Source organism: Rhinatrema bivittatum, chromosome 9 (assembly GCF_901001135.1).
Source record: "Rhinatrema bivittatum chromosome 9, aRhiBiv1.1, whole genome shotgun sequence".
NCBI lineage: Eukaryota > Metazoa > Chordata > Amphibia > Gymnophiona > Rhinatrematidae > Rhinatrema > Rhinatrema bivittatum.
In genome coordinates this window covers 178,320,584-178,340,386 of record NC_042623.1, presented here as the reverse complement: position 1 = coordinate 178,340,386, position 19,803 = coordinate 178,320,584, and the positions used below count along the sequence as shown (strand labels likewise).

Genomic DNA, 19,803 nt, shown 5'->3' with positions numbered 1-19,803 from the left:
TTCAACTGGCTCCTGAAACAGGTAATAGTCGCAACCTGCACCTTCACGGAATTAAAGGCCAATCCTTTATTCAACTAATCCTGCAAAAAATCCAAAATGAGTGGGATCTTAACTGAACGTGGAAGAACACCCTGCTCTTCACACCAGGCCTCAAAAACTCTCCAAACCCGCACATAAGCCAAGGAAGTGGAGAACTTGCAAGCGTGGAATAAGGTGGCAATCACTGCATAGAAATAATCATCCGTCAACAGGTGAGCCATCTCAAAAGCCAAACTGTAAGAAAGAACCGAGTCAGATCCTTGTGAAGAGCCAGTCCCTGTAACAGATCCATGTACGGAGGAAGGCAAAGGGGGGGGTGTCTCCGCGGGAGTCTTAGCAAATCCACATACCACGGATGCCTGGGCCAGTCTGGTACAACCAGGAGTACTAGCCCCTTGTGGCCTTTGATCTTGCGAATTATCCTGACTAGTAAGGGTCACGGAGGACAGGCATAAAGCAATCTGTCTTCCAGCCAGACCTGTAGAAGAGCATCTATGCCCAGGGACCATGGATCTCTCCTGTGACTGTAGAATCAAGGAACCTTCACATTGCGAGAAGTCACCAGCAGGTATAGGAACAGAAGGCCCACAATCAGCTGAAATGCCACGGCTGACAACATCCATTCTCCTGGATCCAGACTCTCCTTGCTTAGAAAGTCCACTCTTACGTTGTCTTTTCCTATAATGTGAGAGGCCAAGATCATCTGCAGATGACCTTCCGCCCATTCCATAAGCTGGTTTATGTCCTGCAACATTTGCTGGCTCTTTGTTCCTACCTGGTGATTGATGTGGGCCACCATCGTCGTGTTGTATAACACATGGCACCACTTCCAGGGTTGCTGCATTCAAGCCGAACACCTGTAGATAGGACCATGCCATCGGGCGTGTGGTGTTCACTTGAGACATCAATTTCTGAATCTAAGCTTCTGGTAAGAAAACTCTGTCCTGCCCCATGTCGATCAGACCCCCAGATACTGCAATGACTGGAATGGCTGAAGATTGCTTTTGGTCAGGTTCACCACCCAACCAAGACATGGGCACCAGAACCACACCCCTCAGCCTGAGGAGCCTTTGAAGTGTGAACTCCATTGCCTGCTTCTTCTATGGGGAGTGGCAAGGGGACACCATGAACACATCCTGAGGAATACAGCGAAATTCCAGCACATATCCTTCTCTTATCACCTCCAGGACCCACTTGTCACTCATGATCTCGACCCATCTCTGATAAAAGAGAGAAACATCCCCCTATCTCTTGTTCCCAAAGATGAGTCAGCAAACCTTCATTGGGAAGCTCGAGAAGGTCCGCCACGCGAGTCTGCTCCTCTCTTGGGCTGTCAGGGACGAAAGAACTGAGACCTACCAAAAGGCCAAGTCTGCTGAAAGGTTGACCCTCTGTAGGGACGAAACCCCAGAGATGACTCCTCATACCAAAGGGGCACTGAAACTGCTTCTTATCTTCTGGCAACTAAAGAACTGGAGATTCACCCAACTTACTGGTCAGTTTCTCCAATTCACTCCCAAACAAGAGCGAGCCTTTAAAGGGTATCTTGCTAAGATTAGCTTTGGAGGCTGTCGCTGAATAATTTCGCAACCAGAGTTGACACCTGGCCGCTATCACCGAAGCCACTCCTCTGGCCGAGGTACAGACCAAATCACAGCCTGCATCTGCTAAAAAGGTGGCAGCAGGCTCCATAACTGCTCTAGAATTCCCTCCAGACTTATCAACCTCCTGAGAGAGAAGCAGACAAAATTGTGCCACTAGGACGCAACAGGAAGCAATCTCTAAAGTCATTGCCACTGCCTCAAAGGTTTGCTTAAGAATAGCATCAATCTTTCTATCATGTACATCCTTCAAGGTTGCTCCTCCCTCTATGGGGACAGTCATCCACTTAGAGATGCCACATACCAGGGCATCCACTTTGTGAAAACGTAAACGCTCTCTCACAGCCAGATCCAGGGGATACAGGCCTTCCAATGTTCAACCCCCTTTAAAATTTGCCTCTGGGGCACCCCATTCCAGAAAAATCAATTCCTGGATGGCATCCATCACTGGGAAAAGCAAGAGGCTTTATGTAAGGAAACCAAAATGGGATTCTTCCTTGGCTCAGATATGGCATCCAAACCAGGGATACCCAGCTGTTTCAAGGTCTGGGAAATCAGGACAGGCAGTTATTTCTATGAAAAAAATGCAACATGTTTCGATATGTTTCAGGTCCTGGAGGAATTTCCCCATCTTACAAGGAATCAGGATCAACCTCATCATCAGTGCCATCCGGATTCCTGTTGGGAACACCTGCAGGGAGCCGAGGTGAGCCCCGGTGCTTAAGCGTAGGATTGGAAGAGAGAGGAGCCACCGGCTGAAGGTCCGACCAGAAAGAAATGGGTGAATTGGAGAACTGCGCCTGAAGAAAAGCTTGCAAGCCTTGAAACAAATTCCACCCAAGAAAAAGCAGCTAGGTTCAGACGAAGGCCAGAAGGAACTGGAGCTGGTCCCACAGAACTGCCCTCACCAGCGGAGGAGCCCGTCAAGGGAGAACCTTGGCTACGGCTGTAACCTTGGTTATGGCCTTGACTGGCATCCCTCCAGTAAAGGCCGTAACCAACCCATCATCAGAATGGGAAGAGCCAGGCTTAGCAAAATCCGAGGAAGACAACTCCCCCTGAGAGTCTGAGCAGCACTGACACAGGTTAGAAGACAGGTCAGGCTGAGAAGCCCTGATATGACAGGCAAGACAAATAGGAAGACGCTTAGGCTTCTTGTTTACCGGCGCTATCACAGTGGTAAATGTGCGTATGAACAGCTTGTGCTCAAATAGGCCATGTGCACAAAAAATAAGCGCCGCAGAAGGAAGCATGGCAAGGTGCACACACAACGTGTGCGCCAAGCTAAGTGTGTGAACAGTTTAAAACTTGTGCGCATAAAGGGGTAGATTTACAAACAGCGCGAATTGGCGTACTTTTGCTGGCGCATCAGGCGCCAGCAAAAGTACGCGGGATTTTAGTAGCTACGCGCGTAGCCGCGCGTATCCGCTAAAATCCTGGATCGACGCGCGCAAGGCTATCGATTCTGTATGGCCGGTGCGCGCCGAGCCGCGCAGCCTACCCCCGTTCCCTCCGAGGCCACTCCGAAATCGGAGCGGCCTCGGAGGGAACTTTCTTTTGCCCTCCCCTCACCTTCCCCTCCCTTCCCCTACCTAACCCACCCGCCCGGCCCTGTCTAAACCCCCCCCCTTACCTTTGTCGGGGGATTTACGCCTCCCGGAGGGAGACGTAAATCTCCGCGCGCCAGCGGGCCGCTAGCGCGCCGGGACGCAACCTGGGGGCGGGTACGGAGGGCGCGGCCACGCCCCCGGACCGCCTCGGGCCGTAACCACGCCCCCGGGCCCGCCCCCAAAACGCTGCCGACACGCCCCCAAAATGCCGCGCTGACCGGGTCCGCCCCCCTGACACGCCCCCGACACGCCCCCCTCGCCAAACCCCGGGACTTACGTGAGTCCCGGGGTCTGCGCGCGCCGGTAGGCCTATTGAACATAGGCTCACCGGCGCGCAGGGCCCTGCTCGCCTAAATCCGCCCGGGTTTGGGCGGATTTAGGCGAGCAGGGCTCTTAAAATCCGCCCCAAAAGGCGCGCCCAAAACCAAGTGCACAACAGATGCACAGAGCCGACGTACTGCACACACTGATGACCTGTAGAGGGCAACAGAGCACACCCACACTGCCTCCCACTTGGACCAGGAGATGCAGTGGGAGATTTCAAAGGCATCCCCAAGCAGATGAAAAATTCTAAGGTGTAGCCATCTCTTACTATCTCTAGAACCCACTGGTCCGATGTGATCCTGGTCCACTCCTCATAAAAGAGGTACAACCTCCCTCCGACAGCCTCCTGAGAGGAGAGGACCAGCCTGCCTTCATGGGCCAATCTTACTTCCACCTCCCCCCGGGCACCACCGTCCTGAGGAGGTCTATGTTGGGCTAGAAAGAACTGCTGCCTGCCTGAGCTCTGTTTTTGTGCCCTAGGAAAAGGGCTCTTGCTGGAACGAAACCTCCTCATGTCTCTGAACCGAGCTCACAGGGGAAAGGACTTTTTGATGCTTTTCTTGTCCTCAGGTAACTTATTACCCTTCGACTCTCCCAACTGCTTCATGAGTTGCTCCAGATCCTCTCTGAACGGCAGTTTGCCCTTGAAGGGAAGGTTAGATAGCTGGGCTGTAGACCATATGCCTGCTAACCAATTTGGCAGCCACAGAAGTCTCCGCGCCACAAATGCAGAGACCATATTCCTGGCGGATGTCAGGATCATGTCGTACAGGCATCCACCACATAGGCAACTCTCGCTTCTAAGCGGGTAGCCTGAGCAGCCTTAGTCATCGTCCCTGACTGATTCTCGTGTGCCTTCTGCACCCAGCACAGGCAGGCTCTCTGCATCAAGCTTCTGCAGACCGCCGCATGAAGGCTTAAAGCTGCAACCTCAAATGACCTCTTTAGCAGAATCTCCAGCTTCCGATCCTGGATATCTTTCAGAGCAGCTGAGCCTGCCATTGGGATGGTCGTCTTCTTGGTTACCGTGGACACTGCCGCATCCACCTTGGGAATCTTCCACAACTCCAAGGTCTGTTCTGGCAAGGGATACATCTTAGCCTTAGCTCTGGCCACCTTCAGGCCCACTTTGAGAGATCTCTGCTTCTGATCCACCAACTTGTTTACCTTCTTGGGCAACGGAAAAGCCTTAGGGAGTCCCCACAATCCCTCCAGGACCAGGTTCACTCCCCTCATTGTGTAACATTAATCCCCAACTCATCCAACACCTGTGCAATTAGCGGACCCAGCTCCTCCCTACGGAACAGCCTGACCACCCGAGGATCGTCGCTCTCCGCGATCGGGAACTCATCTGAATCCTGCATTGGATCCATTACCGAGTTAACAGGATCCTTGTCTGGATTCATTGGACTTTCCTGCAGCTTATCGGGATTATCCATCTCATTCGATGTGTCTTCCTCTGCCATGGATCATCTGAGCCCAGGAGCAGCAGGATCCCTCCCAATCCGGTCTGCTTATGATTCCTAGGCTTCTTAGCCACTCGGGTCTTTCTGGGAAGTGGCCACTTAGATCCTGCTTCCTTCTTGGCCAAATAGGCCTTATGGAGGAGTAGGATGAACGGCGGTCCCACTCACCTGAACCCCCCCCCCCCCCCATCTACAAGGGTCGAGCTAGCTCAGGGATCACCAACCCCCTGCTCGCCCTGCTCTACCCAAGGGATAGCCCACGAAGGACCCTAACACCTCAGGGAGCCTTCCTGTAAGGAATCTTCTCTCTTCTTCCTACAATCTTATTTATTTATTTAATTTTTTACAAAACTCCAGGCTGCAGGTTTGTACCTCTACCATCTGCTGGAGACAGAGAAATACTGAGGGGCTGCAGGTGGCACTCTCGCTTATGTAGCAGTGCCTGAAAAGTTTTCATTCTCTGCCTCCATCTGCTGGTAGGGATGCAAAACCCACTTGTCTGAACTGATCTGGGGTGCGCGCAGGATTGGGAAGTTCCTCTATAGACCCATACAGAAAAGCATTGCTGATAGTCAGGTCAGTGCCATTGTGTGGCAGATCCTCAAGTTTCAAATGAGGCAGAAAGATACAGAACTAGTACCAATTGTCCTGGGTGTCACTGGCCTGATTAATAAGATTTCCCAGGTGCCCCTTGATATGCTGCCTCTATGAGCTCTTTGGCACAATGCAAACATTAAGAAGAATATTAGTACATTTGAGAGACTGAGATGAAAGTCAGCATACTCTGGTTTAGGAATGAGGTTCACTCATTTGCAGACACTAGCCTGGGAGAACAGGATGGGAGGAGTGTGGACACAAGCAAGGGACCACAGGTATTTTTGCATAGTAACATAGTCGTGATGGCAGAAAAAGACCAAATGGCCCATCCAGGCTGCCCAGCAAGTAACTACCATTCTGTGCAGGTTACCCTAAGCCTTATACTAAGGGGAGTAATATTAATAATCAAAACCAAGCAACTGTCAAAGCCATAACAAAATGACTGCTAGCAGCGCTTTCTTGATAATTCAGACAATGTTGCTTGAATGTGCTTTGCTTTTGGTCATCGCTGTAGAAGCAGTCCTGCATTTCTTTACCCTGGACTGTAAAAGTCAGGGCCCAGTATTGGCTGTCATCTGAATCCAATTCCCCCTTTTCCCCCCTGGGAAAGAAAGAACCAGTAAAACTAGGAAACCCCACTGCATTCTGGAAAGGAGGATATCCTGGGACCTAAATACCAAGGGACACATACGCAGATGAAGTTAGATTTGGATTTGATACTGATCATGTAAGTAACTAAACAGAAAAGCATTTGCTATCAAGTAAGTCTTACAGTAAACACCTTTCTTGGAATAGCTATCCTGAAAGTCCCACCTGATTTGTTGGCAATGGTAATTTAAAAAGTGGATAAGTGAGATTGCACCCCTAGAGAGACCTGTGTACATCACCCTCGGGCCTGGAGGCATATCCCCAATTCCCCTCCTCCCAGAATCTCACTGAGTGAGATAATGCCAGCACAGTCACAGGACTGAGGGTCTGCCCTAGGCATAAGGATTAAAGTAGGATTTGTTTAAAGCAGAGATGGAAATGTGTATTTTCAGGGACTAAGTCAGGAACTAGGCTGGCAAAATCAGGAGGAATGCAGGTAGAATGGATTTTCTTCCAGCTAAAAATGTGTTCATAGCTGTGCAGTGACGGATGAAAAGGGCATCCCAAGGGCATAGATTGCTCAGGCCTGCATAGGTACTTTCGATGTTGTGCCTTATTGAAAATGCATCCTATTCCTGAACTAGGAAAGTTAGGTTCAATGGTGACACAATACACTGACTTTCTATTTATGAAAAGGTTGCATCAATTATAGGATGGAAATAGCCACTCAAAGTCAGGCCGCACATTCAGCTACCTACCCTGGCACTTCTTGCAGCAGTCAGACGGGGTGATGCGGGTCGGGTTGGTGCAGCTGAGTTGTGGGCACTGTACTTTCTCACAATGGACCTCCCCTGTCGCTCCCTAAAGATAGAGAAAAGGAAACAAAACTGCAGGTTTCCAGAGACTTTCTCTCCCTTCTGTATTAAACATAGAGGGATACAGACCTGCTCCTAGGCGCTTGTAGCCAAAGAAGCATTGTTACAGGAAGGACGTCTGTGCTTGGGCAGGAGGGAGAGTTTCAGTGATTACAAATACATTATTGGAGTGGATAACGACCCATAGGGTAAGGAGGGATTGGGGATTCCACATTGCATTGGGAAGGGGAGAGCTGGAATGTGTGTGGTGTTGGGGGGGAGGTCACATGATGCATTGGGAAGGGGAGAGCTAGAATGTGGGGGGGGGGGAGGTCACACATTGAAGAGGGAATGGCTTGGATTTTTGGGGAAACAGTGAAGATGGGGAGGAGTGCACTATGGATAATTGAGGATGATACCGTGTTGTGGAGGAGGGAGGAAGGATTTGGAAGAAGCAGTGCACTGGGGAAGGCACAGTTAGTAATTGGAGGACACACATTTCCTTGGGAAGAGACTATGGAAACACTAACCCTGCATGTGCAGATGGCACATTTAATGAGTCCAAAAGGAGGCACAACAGGATGCCATCGTGTGCCAGCTGCCCGCCAGCTCTTATCTCCCTCATAATAACAGCCTGAAAGCAAAAGAGAGCAGGAATAAATGAGTCAGACTGTACCCAGAGCTCCTGACAGTGCCAACCCAGATATCTCCAAAAGAGAAAGCAGCTCCTCTCAGCCATGGACTCTGCATTCCTTTAGTCCAGATCTCCAGATTTAAATCTTTAGGGATGGCCACATTTTGGGGCTAGGAAATGTTTAGCTGCTCAGAGTTGTGGCTGTTTAAATCCTAGATTTAGAGCTACTTATTAGTGTTCTGGAGTTGGGTAGTTAAATATAGAACCTTAGAGGTCAATATTCAACACCACTTACCTGGTTAAGTCCAGAAGTATCAAGTTAGGAGGCACTGTTTCAATATTCGGCTGTGTCCTGTGACCGCCAGTTAAAGGGTTGGGCAGATAAGCGAGGGGTGGGACGGGGAATTCTGGGGTGGAGCTACTTAATCGACTAACTTAGGGCCAGATTCAATAAGGCTTTTTTCCCATTTTGAGTCTATAGGGAAAACCCTTAGTGAATCAGGTCCTTAGTCAGATAAGTGCCGATATTCAGCCTTATCTGGCTACGTTAGCTGGATAAGACTAAGTTAGCCCTGCAATTCAGCTGGTCTACAGTTATCTGGCAACCATGCCACTGAATACCTTAATTAAGTTAGCCAGATAAGTTTACCTAGACACGTAGAAACCGATATTCAGTAGCACTTAACTTATCCAGCTAAATGTCTGAATATTCAGCTGCTCTATGCAGTCACTGCTTAGTAGACTTAACAGTTAGTCGGATAAGTGAGGGTAAAGACAGGGGCATTCTGGGCAGAGTTATTTATCCAGGTAAGTTGGCCAGAAAAGTACCAGTTTTCAGCATTATTTGCTTAGTTAGCTGGGGAAGTCTAGAACAGATTTGGGTATTTCGGGGAAGAGCTAATTTACTGCCATACTGGATCAGACAAAAGGTCCATCAAGCCCAGTATCCTGTTTCCAACAGTGGCCAAGCCAGGTCACAAGTACCTGGCAGGATCCCAAGGGGTGGAGAGATTCCAAGTTGCTTATCCCAAGAATAAACAGTGGATTTCTGCAACTCCACCTTAATAATGGTTTATGAACTTTTCTTCCAGTAATTTGTCCAAACCACAGTTACATTAATGGTTTTCGCCACAACCTCTGACAACAAATACCAGAGCTTAATTATGCATTGAGTAAAAAAAAACCTCTTATTAGTTTTAAATGTAGCAACTTCATTGTGTGTCCCCTGGTCTTTCTACTTTTTGTAAGAGTAAACAACTGATTAAAGTTTACTCATTCCCTTCCATTGATTCTTTTATGAACTTCTATCATATTTCCTTTCAGCCTATATTTCAAATTATCCAGTTAAATTAACCAGATAAGTTAGACCTATTTAATAGCAGGTGTAAAGTTAGCCAGATAAGACTTAACCAATTAACTAGCGCATTTTATGGTGATATTCTGCAACATATCCATTAGGGGTGTGCATTCGATTCCTACGTATTGGTAATCCGCAACGTATAGGGCCATATTCGTTGTATTCATGGGGAAGCGAAACGTATCGCGATTCCCCACAAATACAACGAATCTTCGCCAAATTATTCGGCCGTCTAAAGGAGCATATTTAAACAACCTCCCCACCCTTCTGACCCCCCAAGACTTACCAAAACTCTCTGGTGGTCCAGCGGGGGATCCGGGAGCCATCTCCTGCACTCACGCCCTCGGCTGCCGGTATTCAAAATGGCGCCGATAGCCTTTGCCCTCACTATGTCACAGGGGCCGGCCATCCATTGCTCCTACCATGTGACAGGGGCTGACCAATGGCACCGGTAGCCCCTGTGACATAGTAGCTCAAAGGCTATCGGCACCATTTTGAATACCGGCAGCCGAGGACGTGAGTGCAGGAGAAGGCTCCCAGACCCCCCGCTGGACCACCAGGGAGTTTTGATAAGTCTTGGGGGGGGGGGTCAGGAGGGTGGGGGGGGTTGTTTAAATTGGCTCCTTTAGACGGCCGAATAATTCGGTGAAGATTCGTTGTATTTGTGGGGAATCGCGATACGTTTCGCTTCCCCACGAATACAATGAATATGGCCCTGTACGTTGCGGATTATAAATATGTAGGAAACGAATGCACACCCCTAATATATATATAATAATTTCACAAACACAGCTACCAATACTAGAGACACCTCTTCCCCTGGTCTACATGAAATGCTCATATGCAGGAGAGTAGAGGAGATAATTCCAGCTGTTATCCCGCTACCATGGTGCAGGTCAGAGAAGGATAAGGAAAGAACCTGCTGTCCTCGGGGTTCCCGGTAAGGACTCACCTTCACTAGCGAGCTCCGGTTTCTCTGCTCCCTTCATGTCAAGGATGTCTTTCTTCTCTGTTAAACCAACAAAGACATATACAGAAGGTTTAAGGAGGAGAAAATCTTAACGGGGATAGAAAGAGAACCAAGGGGCGCTAGGGACTTGTAACCAAGGGAAACTAGCGACACAGAACCAGGGGAAGCTAAGGACACAGAAATAAAGGAAGTTAGGGATATAGAACCAGGAGAGTTAGGGGCATGAAGTCAGGAGTTTGCACATGGGAAGACAAGCCAATGGCACTGGACAGGCGGGAAAATGTAGGGAATCTGCCCTTTGTATCACTGTGGGCTCAATTCATCCTTTGAGGTTTCAATCTCAAAGTAGGCGAATAGCAGCCAAAGCTCAGGGTTTTCTGAATATCATAAAAGTACAAATTCAGCAGCCATTTGATTGATTTCAAACACTCAGAAACTAATTTGTAGGCGCCCAAGAAAGATATTTATAAAATTCAGAAGCTGAACCTCCCTATATTATGACACTCTGCCTCCAGCAGATATGCCACATTTATTTGCCTCCAGGAGAAGGTCCTCAGCAGACTGACCCCAGCTCAGAGCAGCAGGAAGACATGCTGCTCTCCCTTTTGCAGCATTTCCTATGGAGGAAACATTTGATCTATTTCTTCCCTGAAGGATCCTGGTAGAGATGTGCATCGTTTTTTGTGTTCGTGTCGTTCTTCGTTTTTCGGCCGCCATGGAAAATGTCGTTTTTTTTCGGTTTGGGTCTTTTTTTTCGCGAAAAATCGATTTTTAGTTAGTGCGCACTAACTCCCAGTTAGTGCGCGCTAACTCCCCGTTAGTGCGCGCTAACTCCTGTTAGCGCGCACTAACAAAAACCGTTAGATTTTGTTAGTTTTTGTTACTTTTTGTTAGTTTTTGTTAGTGCGCACTAACAGGACTTAGTGCGCACTAACGGGTAGTTAGCGCGCACTGACTCCCGTTAGTGCGCACTAATCGGAAAAACGAATTTTTGCGAAAAAACAGGAAAATCCTGATTTTTTTCGGGCTCCCTGAAACATGCCGAATTGGACAATTTCGTTGCAATTTTCCAATTCGGCAAAAACAAATGCACATCTCTAGTACCTGTAGCTGACATGGTCTTTCCTTTTATTTTATCCAAGTCCATTGAACTGAAATTGGAAAAAAAGTCACTTGTGAAAGTGTATCTCCAAAAACCCTCCTTAACAAATGCGGATCAGGCATCTAGCCTGGTCTACCTTAAAAGCTAGTGACACAGGTAGCTCAGTGGGTGGATCCCAGAGACCAGGATTATGAATCTGGGCTCAGCTGAGAACAGACAGGCCCCAGGTCTCCAGAAGAGGGAAGCTCCTGTAAGAAGGTGAACACTGAAGATAAATGCTGAGAGGAAGCTATTTGTGTTGGAAACAAATGCAAGTGCTTGTGGAAAACAGAGTTTTTGTAAAGTCGAGTCAGATTCCAGTGTGTGTCTGCCCTCCGGGGCGTTACAGACAGCCTCTGCTCTCTCAGTTCAGGGATTTCTGTGCTAAGCAAGTCACAGCCAGAGACCCACGCCTCAGAACAGAGAAAGAAGTCTTGATGAAAGTGTTTGCAAAAGCAGAAACAAAAGGGAGAGAGAAAATTTTTTTTTTCTGGGAAACCGGTGCTGAGATGTTCTAGTATAGAGTGCAGCACAGGGATTCACACCAAAGGAAAAGAAGCAAGAGGAGAAGGTTTAGAGACTGTACAGAGAGGCAGTGCTGGAAAGAGTAAACGAGTGGCTTAAAGAAAACAAAAGATCATTTCCTGGGGGTGCAGGGATAATTTGAAGGGTTTACATTGATATTGGGCTAAAGGGGCTATCCCTGCCTGAGGTAGTCAGCTGACCAGTGAGTAAGTTAAAACCGAATAGGAAGGATTTTATTTTGGTTAGTGGAAAGAAGAGGGAATGTTTTCCCTGCACACCTAAGCAAACAGGGATTCCCTTCCCCCAACCCCCATTTAAAAGAAAGGAGAGGCTGAGCAGGGTGGCTGGCTGTGGTTGTGTTTAAAAGATGACTAAGCAGGAAATACAGGAGTGGTCTTGACTCCTCTAGAAAGTGCAGAGGCTTCATAAGGTACCAGAATTCCAGGGCATGTGCCAAGAAAGGCGTCCAAACAGCCCATCTGTCTCTACCTCCAGCTTGCCAGAATGGCTTGGGACCCCTGAAAGTAAGGCAAGCACAGCAACATTATGAGTTACCTGTCTGGAGTGTGCCACCCCGGGGCAAGGAAACCCAGAGGTATAGGAGAAAGTGAAAGGCACCATCAAGAACTAGTGGTAGCAGTGACCACACCGCTGGAGCAGATGCTGGAAGGGCACCTAGAAATGCGAAAGCAAGCCCAGTGGAGGACAAGAGAAGGCTGGGGAACGAACCTATAGTTACCATAGCTCATGTGCAGGGAGCTTATGGTGGAGGCTTGCAGACAGGCCTGACAGCAGCAGTGGCCTGACTGAGGCAGATCAGAGAAGGCAGTCAGAACCACTATGGAGAAGCTTGAATAGGAGGTCCTAAAGACCGAGAAAGTGATGGAGAAAATTGTCAGTAATGGAGCAGATGGAAAAGAGAAAATTTCTTGTGGCAGTTCGGATTCACAACCTGCAAAAGAGTATAATAAAGAAAGAATAGAGCAAGTGTGCTCTGCAAGTTCTGGGAGGAAGAGCAGAGAATTTATCCTATGGGATACCTGGGAGTCCTGTCAGAAGGGGTTCCAGAAAGAATGAAGGAGGACTGGAACTTTCTGATAGCAGAAACAGAGTAGGATGCTTAAGTGACTTGATGTACGCTAAATTACGTGGAGATGCTGGAAGGGCACAGTGGATAGTTTTGACGCTAAATTACGTGGAGATGCTGGAAGGGCACAGTGGATAGTTTTGACGCTAAATTACGTGGAGATGCTGGAAGGGCACAGTGGATAGTTTTGACGCTAAATTACGTGGAGATGCTGGAAGGGCACAGTGGATAGTTTTGACGCTAAATTACGTGGAGATGCTGGAAGGGCACAGTGGATAGTTTTGACGCTAAATTACGTGGAGATGCTGGAAGGGCACAGTGGATAGTTTTGATGCTAAATTACGTGGAGATGCTGGAAGGGCACAGTGGATAGTTTTAGCCATGGTGGCATGTTTAAGGATGAACCTAGTGAGAATAGGAAATCTGATTTTTATATTCTGCTTTCTGGCACATTCAGGTACTGTAGGTATTTCCCTGTCCCCAGAGGGCTCACAATCTTAGAGCCAGATTCATTTTGTATCTATGGGAAAAAGTGAATCAGGTCCTACATTTGTACCTGAGGCAATGGAGGGTAAAGATTTGAACCCTGCTCTTCCTGTTTCAAAGGCTGCTGCCCTAACCACTAGGCTACTCCTTCAGTTAAACCCTGGATCCCTTACCCCAGGTTTAACTGACCAGGGAATTGTATAGAAAATGTATAAAGTTGAAAGGACCTAATGACACAGCCTATCAACATGGGAGAAGGGCCAGGACAAATTCAGGCTGGGAAGCCATACTGGGGGGAGAAGTCATTCCCATAGAAGATATCCAGGGGGATTAAAGACGCTCAACCCAACAGGTCTGAGTGGAGAGGGAGGGTTTGTGAAGTACCCTTAAGAAACCTTCCTTAACTAGTGCTGGAAAAGGAAATGTAGCCAGGTCCACCTTAAAAGCTAGAGAAAGAGGAAGCTCAGTAGGCAGATCCCAGAGAGCAGGAATAAGAGTCTGGGCCTAGCAGGAACAGACAGAAGCTCCCGTAAGAAGGTGAATACTGAAGATAAATGCTAAGAATGAATGTGGCTGAAAGCAAGACATTTGTGTTGGATAAAATGATTGTGGAAAATCAGCGGCGAATTCCCGATGAAGACTGGCCCGGGGATTCGCCGCCCAGGCGGTCCAGGAGATGCCATGTGGTCTGCTGAGTGCGGCTCTGTCATGGCCGCGCTCGGCAGACCACGTGACTAGCGCGACCGGCCCACCGGGAGATGCCCGATCCCCCGATAGCCCAATCCACCCCTGTGGAAAATAACATTTTTGTAAAGAAGAGTCAGAGTCCAGCGTGTGTCTGTCCTCCGGGGAGTTACAGACCACTTGTGCAATCTCTACACTTTTAAAGCGACATGTCAACACTTCACGCACTTCTCCTTTGAAAGGCAGTTTTGGGAGTAACTGTGTACATCTTAACGCACTCATTCACCACACATGGCCCCCAAACCAAGCATTTACACCCCATCCTCATATTCACTCACACAGCCACACTACAGAGCCTGCACTCATGCACATCAATCAGAGTCACACACCTACACCACCCAGAACTATACTCAGCGCGCTTAATTTGTGGGGGAATGGCCAGCAACTTCCCAGGGCATTTCTTTTCAGGTTTAAGAGGCAGAGCAGCAGGATTGCTCTTCCCCAGTCTCTCCCCTCCAGGCAGCCTGCAGGCAAAAAAACAGGGAGGAGGTTAGCCTGGAGCAGCAAATGCAGCCCGATGCAACACCGTGCGCTGGCCTCACTGCACGGTTCAACACACGGCTGGATGTGCGTTCTGGACGCGCACCCATGACCTCTGATGCAAAACGGGGGTTAGACTCTTTGTCTGGCTCCAGGGCACAAGAATTTTCACCAAATTATACTTGGGTGAGCACATAACTTTGTCCAAATTAAGGCTGGTGAAGAGTGGAAAACAGCATTTAACACCCACAACAGGCATTACGAGCATTTAGATATGTCCTTTCAACTGTGTAATGTGCCAGCAGTCTTCCAAAAGATGGCTAATGACATTTTTCATGACCTCCTTTATGTTTGTGTTGTTGTGTATCTAGACGATTTATTGTTCTTCTCCCGGGACCTCAATATCCATCGCCGAGATATGTGCACAGTCCTGCAATGCCTGTGAAAGAATAACTTATTCACCAAGCTGGAAAAATGCCTTTTTGAAAAGATGAATTTCCTTTCCTAGGGTACATCATCTCCTGTGATGGATTCCATATGGACCCCGATAAAGTGAGAGCCATAAACAGCCTGTGGGTTGGTAATGGACCACGCCAAATGTGAAGCAGACTCTGGGCTTGGAACATGACAACGACTTAGCACAGGAAACATGCCAAAGAATCTGGGAAGGTCCTACGCCACTGCATGCCCTACACAACCCAAGGCTGGTCGCAGACCACATTGAAGGTAAAGCACACTCTGGACTTGAGACTTAGACATGACAGAAGCTGGACAAGGAACTCTGAAGACCAGGATCAGGATTCAAGGACTCAGGAACTCAGAACCAGGAATGGGACCCGGGGGTTTAAAAACAAGGGACATCCGGAGACTTAACCAGCGAAGAAGGCAGGCCTTGTGCCACGAGATGTCCTACACAACCCATGGGCTGGTCAGGACCAATGCGCTGGCATGCCTGGAGGAGTGGATGAAAGAGAAGACCAGGAAGGCAGAACTTGGATACAAGGACTGGAACATCAGGAACAAGACACAGGCAATGTCGAGAGACCAGTTACATAGAATGAAGATCAAAGAGGAGCTCCAACAAAGAACAGGAACATGGAGACTCTGAAGGAGTGAAGAACTGGAACTCCAAAGACTCCTGGAGCATAGAGGTGGTAAAGGACATCCAGGGATGAAGCAACTCCTTGCGAAGGCACCAAGGTGTAGACTGAATAGCACTTTTATAGGGCAAGGAGGCTGACATCATTTGGAAGGGCTGCAGGGCTTTTTCTGCCCCAGGCCCTTTAAATCTTGAGGTGAGGTGCTCGTGTCTAGGAAGGCAGAGCCATGGAGAGAAACATTGGTGACTGTTCCAGGCCGCAAACATCAGCAGCAGCATTGGCACCACTCCAAGCCGTGGAGAAGTAGAAGGTGGCAGTGACTCCCGTGCTGTGGAATGTCAGAGCGGGTCTGCAACGACGGCGGAATTTCAAGGCCATGCCAGGAAGTCAGAGGCGCTCGCGGGTGCGCTGGAGGTCAGAACCGATGTCTGGAGGTAAGTGAGACCACTCGCGGGAACCACCTGTGAGCAGGATTCACAACAGAAGGGTCAAAAGAATCGAATATCTCCTTTCCTGGAAAGGAAATGGCCTAGAGGAAAACTCTTGGGAATCAGCCTCCAATATCCTGGATCTCAACTTAATAAGGGACTTCCAACTACACTACCCCAAGAAACCTTGAGCCTTAGGGAAGGGACTTAAGGGTGGGGGGTACTGTTGCAATTGGTGGTCTGCAGGCTCTCCTTGCAAACCGCTGCTCTTACCTCCAGCCCCGAACCACTGTCGCTGGGTTTTGCCGCCACCAAGGACTTCCCAAGCTGCCTCATTCAGACAGACCCCCAATGTGATGCATGGCAGGATGCTGCCGACTCTTCTCAGAGCCTTCCCTAGGCACGCACATGCCCGACATCTCCAAACTTAAAGGGCCAGCAGCGGGAAATCTTCCACAGCGCCCATGGATGACATCACAAGGCCTGACCTATGTAAGGCCCTCTCTCCCTGCAGTCCTCGCCTCAGCAACAGGTCTCCCTGGAGGAGAGGCAATATAGGGGAGCTATGATAGAGACATTCAATTATCTCAATGCTTTCCATGCATAGGAGGTAAGTCTCTTTCAACAGAAAGGAGGCTCTAGAACAAGGGGTCATACGATGAGGTTGAAAGGGGGTAGACTCAGGAGTAATCTTAGGAAATATTTCCTTACAGAGAGGGTGGTGGATGCATGGAACAGCCTCCCAGTGGAGTTGGTAGAGAATCATGAAAGCATGGGATAAATACAGGGGTCTGTAAGAATTATAATGTTAATTGGGTGGATGGGCAGACTAGATGGGCCATATGGTTCTTTTTGTGCTGTCATATTTCTCTGTTTCTATAGAATCACTCATAGTCACACATCTATACTACCCAGAATTTCACCCACACTCCAACACTCATACAATCAGAGTCACACACTTTCTGTGATGTACTGTTTTGTGGCTTATTGTGATTCAATGACAGTGCAGCTCTAGCAGGAACACATGATTTGTGTTGGGGCTTTTCTGATACCTGTTAATAGTACACTATAGATGCTGATTGCCTTGTCACAATCCAAGCTAAGCAGACAGATGTGTTTTTATAAAGCTTTCTTTTAGTATCTTAGGATTATGGTTATATCTAGATACCTGATGCAACAGACATGCAACTTCGATTTAAGAACATAAGAAGTGCCATAATGGATCCATCAAACCTAGCATCATGTTTGACAGGAGCCAAACCAGGCCACAAGTACCAGGTAGGATCCCAAAGAAAACATCCAATCCTTCTTGCTGATAACCAGGGATAAGCAGTGGCTTTCCCAGGTCTGCATGGTAAATCGAATATCCCGGTTAAGTTAGCCGGATATACCTAGCCGCTCAGCAGCTGAATAAACATCCCTAAATGTTTGATTTTATATGTTGTATATTGCTTTGGGTGATTCTTTTGAATCTGTAAGGGAATTAATACATTTTATTAAATAAATAAAATCAATTGATAAATTCATATTTTGGCTTTCACTTCCATTGTTTTGTTCACAGTCTCTCTGCCCCCTTTCTAGGAGGCAGACTCAGGATACTCTCACCTCGTGCAGACACAGATCTCAGAGGACATCCCTTCTGAGAGAGCACTGAATCCCACCCTCACATATCCAGCCCCCACCTTCAGCACGTCAGCCTGTTACCTTCACAGACAGGACAGCAGCGATCCAGACTCAGGATACTCTCACCTCGTGCACACACAGATCCCAGAGGACATCCCTTCTGAGAGAGCACTGAATCCCACCCTCACATATCCAGCCCCCACCTTCAGCACGTCAGCCTGTTACCTTTACAGACAGGACAGCAGCGATCCAGACTCAGGATACTCTCACCTCGTGCACACACAGATCCCAGAGGACATCCCTTCTGAGAGAGCACTGAATCCCACCCTCACATATCCAGCTCCCACCTTCAGCACGTCAGCCTGTTACCTTCACAGACAGGACAGCAGCGATCCAGACTCAGGATACTCTCACCTCGTGCAGACACAGATCCCAGAGGACATCCCTTCTGAGAGAGCACTGAATCCCACCCTCACATATCCAGCCCCCACCTTCAGCAAGTCAGCCTGTTACCTTCACAGACAGGACAGCAGCGATCCTCTAGGTGGATGGACAGGGAACAATTCAAAGGCTGGCAGATAACGGGGTCACAGATCACCGTCCGTTTCTAGGAAACAAGAGAGGAATTTCCATCCTTGCTCTCATCTATGGAAGAAGCTCCTCCTGACATCCCAGCGTCCCTCAATGAATGGTTAAATTCAGGCTGAGGCCTTGTTTTTGATGAATTCATTAATTAGGATTTCAGCCAGCAGGACTATTGATTTGTACTCTTCACCTCTATCTCTGAAGATGCCTGATAATGCTGAAATGCGTTAAAAACTAAACCAGCAGACAAAGGGAGGACATAGACTCCCAATTAATGAGAGAAGGGTCTAAGAGCGGACAGATACCACACCCTAAATAAGAGAGGAAGGAGAAGAGAAGGAGCGAGCCACAGTGAGACAGGGCAAACATCATAGACAATGATCTTGTGAATAAAGTAACGAGACAGCGAGACCCAGACGCAGTTTCCATTAGAAAGATTCTCAGGCCTGATATCGCCTCAAATGCAGCCTCGGCCTCTGCTATACTAATCATTCCTGGAAGAGTTCATCCCTGGGGGCTCACAACTCCCATTCTGCCCCTCTACTCACAGATCTCATGTCATCCCCTCCCTCACAGATCTCACCCTGCCCCCTTCTCTCTCCCATGGGCTCTCTTATATCCCAACAACTTTGCTCATGGTTCCCCCAATAGGGATCATAAATTCTGCCCACGAGGATCCCAGTCATGCTCTTATTTTCCTTTTCAGGTGGAGCCCGCTGCACTCTCAGAACCCCAAGTGGGCTACTGCTTACCTGGCAATTACAGAGCGAGCACTTCTTATCATAGTTGGGGGCCCAGCTAGTGCCATGAGGCCTAAGCTGCCCCTCGAAGAAACAGGAATTGTGATCTTTCTTCAGCTCCTCAAGATCTCTCGGTTTTCCTTCCTCTAAGAGCTCATGTTCAAACTCTGCATTACGAGGAGCCACCATTAAACCGGCCGACTCACATTTGTTGGGAATTTGAACCTGAAACAGAGAGACAAGAGCTGGAGGCACTCCCACAGAGAAAAGGGGAGCAGCACAAGCGAGGGAAAAGGATATCCTGAAACAGTCTCTAGAGCAGTGAGAGTCTACCCTCTCCCAGGGGTTGCACTGTGGGGGCGATGGTGCGTCTGTGTGTGTGTGTGTGTGTGCGGGGGGTGTTCTCAGACTTACAAGACTCTCCACTCTCCCGAAGCCAGTGCTAGGATGGGATTAGGGAGGTCATTCCCACAGAGGAGAGGGTCTCCCCACTTCCAGGGGTAGCACTGGGGAGGGGTCACACTCAAAGCATCAAGGGTCTCCCCTTTCCCAGGACTAGCACTGGGGTCAAGCCCAGAATTCTAAAGAAAACTTTGGGTGCTGCTGCAGAAGCGGCCAGCGTAGCAGGAAGAACGAAGCACGTTGACCTGTGTTGCCAAGAGAAGAAGCAAGGACAGCACTGGCCCGAGCAACTGGAAGAAAGAAGAGGAGCCCTATGACTGCCAGCTGTGTGGGCTGGAAGGAGGAAGCTGCTACTGTTTGGGTTGGGCAGAGAGAGAATGAGTGAGCATATGTGAGAGAGAGAAAATGTGTGTGAGAGAGGT

At 48.6% G+C, this 19,803-nt stretch overlaps 1 protein-coding gene across 1 annotated transcript in view; it reads right to left on the bottom strand.

The window, feature by feature from the left end:
* Positions 1–19,803, bottom strand: part of CHRD (chordin) — a gene marked incomplete in the record, with an annotated part of 121,201 nt that overhangs the window by 17,353 nt on the left and 84,045 nt on the right. Inside the window, 5 exon segments of the mRNA XM_029616866.1 lie at positions 6,984–7,086; positions 7,610–7,713; positions 10,023–10,079; positions 18,168–18,261; positions 18,992–19,204. Coding sequence (XP_029472726.1) covers positions 6,984–7,086; positions 7,610–7,713; positions 10,023–10,079; positions 18,168–18,261; positions 18,992–19,204 — 571 coding nt within the window.